We start from the raw sequence: 3,816 nt of genomic DNA on the forward strand, positions 1-3,816 counted from the left end.
ACACAGCAATATTAACATTCAAGCTAGTAAGGTCTATTCAGACTAGCTTTCTAGAGTTGAGACCATCCAAAAGAAGCATGGTGGACCAAAAATGAGTGCCTTACTTATCCTCGTATAACTTTGTATAATGTATGCCAGACGAAGTTATTACGCGTCTTGGGCCGCCTTGACCCTCCTAGGGCCACCAAGGGGCCGCCTTGACCCGCCTTGGCCTGCCTTAACCCGCCTTGATCCGTTTTGGGCCGCCTTGACCCGCCTTGAGCCGCATTTACCCGTCTTGGCCCACCTTGGCCTGTCTTGATCCGCCTTAGGCTGCCTTGACCCGCCTTGGGCCGCCTTGACCCGTCTAGGGCCGTCTTGACTCGCTTTACGCCGCCTTGACCCATTTAGGGCCGTCAAAAGGTCGTCAAGGTTGGTATTATTCTCTTTGTAAGTAGAAGGTTGTGAAAAGTCAGGTGTTATTATTAATTAACTACCTGACTGACTTTTCATTTGATATATATGCTCTTTGTAAGTAGAAGGTTATGAGTACGACTGTGTTCTTTGATTATTTTTTCGATTTTTTAGTTTAATCAGTTATGTTGTGTAAATACGTTTTTTAGGCTACATTCAACCGTGTTTAAACTTTAAAGATATGTTTAAAGACACATGGGTTTCTAATGAACATAAACTTGCATGTGTACAAGTGTATCAATAGTCGTGCAACTTGAATATACCAAAATGAGTTTCCTTTGTAAAATAGGCCGAGTTCTTTTTCTTTTCTTTTTTTGGCCAAGTTCTTGATTAAAGAGGCTTGGGGCTTGAGGCTTACCACAATGTATTTTGAACGGAAAAGTTAGTCATGGGTATATTCGCAACCTTCTACTTACAAAGAGCATATACATATACCCATGACTGACTTTTACTGACTTCCATCAAAGGATTCTAAACTAGTTTTGTATCATTTAGAAGCTCATGATACATATATATTGGAGTTGAAAACTACAAGACAAGGCGAATTTTGTTCCAATCACTTTTCTATCATTGTCATAACAATCAATAACTAGGATATATCGTAATGTTATGAGGCTGCGAACATCCCTCAAAGTATACACAGAGCTACGCCTATTCAATCTGCAGCGTTTTGCAGAGCATTATGTATTTTCAGAAGAAAATCAACACAGTTAGCTAAGAAATACCAACTCAGCTGGATCAAGATGGAACATACTTGTCCAGAAAATGAGGGTCAGGGAGCCAAATAGCAAACTCAATTGTTGTGAAGATGTGAAAATCTGCTAAAATTTATCAAACAGAGTTAGGTGGATGTCTATTGTCACGGGCCTTTAGTACGCAGCGGAATTTTTCTCAACTCTTTCGTTCTTGCAACAATATGCGAGGCTCCGTGATGGCGTCTAGGTTCCTTCTGAACTTCGACCAGTCAAATCTATCTCCCCATACAACACCTTGGTTCTGGTAGGCGAGGGCCTTATCAAGCCAGGTCTGCGCTCTCGTGTGCACACATCAACTTTGGTACCTTCTTCTACTAGATTGCAATCTTTTCACACAAGTGTCTACGTCCTTTCTCACAAGTGTTGGGATTCTCTATTCTCTCATGCACACATAGTTTGTGGAACTAGACATTCCTTTTTCATTGATAGACAAACTATTATTACATGGGAACTCGTATTTGGCTTGCCAAGTCTCATTAGGCAAAGTCTGAATCCCAGTCTTTCTACTATGGGCTATGCCCTATTTATAAGCCTACTTACTTGGAAGTTACAACCCAACTTCCCTTAGGTGTTGTGGCATTCATGCCTTATTTTTAGGAGTAGTGGACATCCCCCACTATTATAGGATTAATAACTACCTTATAGATAACCACCAAGATATGCATAACTTTCTTGCCAACTTCCCCACTTTTGGTGCTAGGTAACCGCCCACTAACTTGCATGCTTTGTGGAGATAACTTCCCACTAACTTGCTTTGTCGACCGCTTGTAACCACCATGCACACGTATGCACCCTAGAGTGCATCCACGCGCACCCTGCCGAGCACCCTGCAGCGCACCTTTCTCGCACCCTTCTCGCACCTTCGTAGCACCCTGCCGAGCACACTTGACATGCACCCAGCAGTGCACCTTTTCATGTATCCTGCCGCACCCAACATTGCACCCTGCCGAGCACACTTATCATGCACCCGACACTGCACCCTGCCGAGCCTTTGGGGTCCATGCTGCCTTCCTTCCTTTGGCTTGGTTCGTTGCTGCATACCAACTTTCCCTTCCTACTAGAGCTTGTCCTTGCTTGTGCCTTCATGCATCCCGACATGGTGCAAAGACAACCCATGCCGCGTGCCTTTGCCGCCTAGGAAGCTTTAGGGGTGTAACATCTATCCTAAACACAGTTGGAGTCTCTAGCCTATGTGAAAACTGGCAAAAGAAAAATCCATCCACAAACATATCAGTTTTGACCTTTTAAAATAACAAACATAGCAACACTTGAACTTCTGCAATGACATACACAGCAATATTAACATTCAAGCTAGTAAGGTCTATTCAGACTAGCTTTCTAGAGTTGAGACCATCCAAAAGAAGCATGGTGGACCAAAATGAGTGCCTTACTTATCCCTCATGACCCATCAAACCCGCCCTGATGAATACAAATCTCCTTAACAAAGTAGGTATGTCTATACCAAACTTTGATTCTACTTCATCATGGCGTACACAACCCACGCATACAATCTTACCAGTCTGGCGAGCAAGCTTGTAAATTTCTTCATCATCCTGTGCAAAGCCTGCACATTCCTTGGCATAAAAAATATCAAGCTCTTTGCATCCCCGAACTACTGTGAGAACGCTATCCCTTTCCATGATGCACCTGCCTGCTAATATGGTCCGAAGGTGTGGCAGAAAGTTCACAATTGCCAATGCTTCAACTTGAAGCAGATGGATTAGTATAAGATTCAAGAACCTAAACTGCTTGCAGTGAGTGCCGATCTGCACTATAATCCTCTCCAAAACATTATAGCAGCTCGGAGTTTCCGGTGCCAACAACTCCTGAAAATATTTACAGAAGTACCTTCCATCGTTTACATGCTCGACAGTGAGTATCAAGCTGCCCCCCAAAAAAAATTTCTCCAAAAACTTCCATTTCCCAATCACTTCCGGGAGAATCTGAGAATGCTTGAAAATCACCAGATCATCGACAAACGTCAAGGCTCTGAGCAGAGGACACGCATCTGCAACATATCTCAGAGCTGCTTCTGTACCACACATGGGTAGCTCGAGTTCCGTAGCCTTCCCTTTGCTCTTATCAACCACCATCTTTACAAACGCAGTGATCGAGAATCTTATCGATTCGATATACATGTATAAACTTATCATAAAACGTGCCGAAACTCCGAGGTGGAGTATCGATTTCTTCAACAGTATTAACGAACACAGGATAGGGTCTATGATCAGGAAACTCAAGACATGTCCAACATTTAGGATTAAGGGCAGCTTTGTGCCAGGACTTACAGACAAAAGGGACCGCCAAAAGCAGTGACTCCATTCCAGCTTTGCTAAACGCATATGCTAAGCAATCCATGTTCATCTCCTCCCATCTTCTTCTTCCTTCACTCATCTCCTTCTTCTCAGTCTGTGTTTCTTGTGGGACCAGCCTCGCCTTCTTCAAAACGACGCCGTCCGCCGACATCGCAACAGTAACCCTAATTCCGTTCTCTCTCAAATTCGATTGCTGCCGGGGAAGAGGAAATGAAGTGACAATTGCGATGGGCAGTTGGGCACAGGCTTCGGAGTATAAGGGAGTGGAGAACCTGATTGGGCTTATTAGGCCT

General features: G+C 43.8%; 2 protein-coding genes across 2 annotated transcripts in view; one reads left to right on the forward strand and one right to left on the reverse strand.

Annotated features, from left to right (window-relative positions):
* LOC101310880 overlaps nt 1-3,816 on the forward strand; it is a 1,534,871-nt gene that overhangs the window by 461,362 nt on the left and 1,069,693 nt on the right. The gene's annotated exons all lie outside the window — the stretch shown is intronic.
* Nucleotides 1,958-3,724, reverse strand: LOC101314349. The gene is made up of 2 exons (XM_004293559.1): nt 2,725-3,724; nt 1,958-2,407 (listed from the first exon to the last, which is right to left on the reverse strand). The coding sequence occupies exons 1-2, from the start codon at nt 3,548-3,550 to the stop codon at nt 2,397-2,399; spliced, it is 837 nt and encodes a 278-aa protein (XP_004293607.1). The 5' UTR covers nt 3,551-3,724; the 3' UTR covers nt 1,958-2,396.

The sequence above is a fragment of the Fragaria vesca genome, linkage group LG3, assembly GCF_000184155.1.
Source record: "Fragaria vesca subsp. vesca linkage group LG3, FraVesHawaii_1.0, whole genome shotgun sequence".
NCBI classification, from domain to species: domain Eukaryota; kingdom Viridiplantae; phylum Streptophyta; class Magnoliopsida; order Rosales; family Rosaceae; genus Fragaria; species Fragaria vesca.

Excerpts from the sequence above, each read along its gene's own strand:
- LOC101314349 (XM_004293559.1), bottom strand. The coding sequence starts at position 3,550 with ATGCGTTTAGCAAAGCTGGAATGGAGTCACTGCTTTTGGCGGTCCCTT.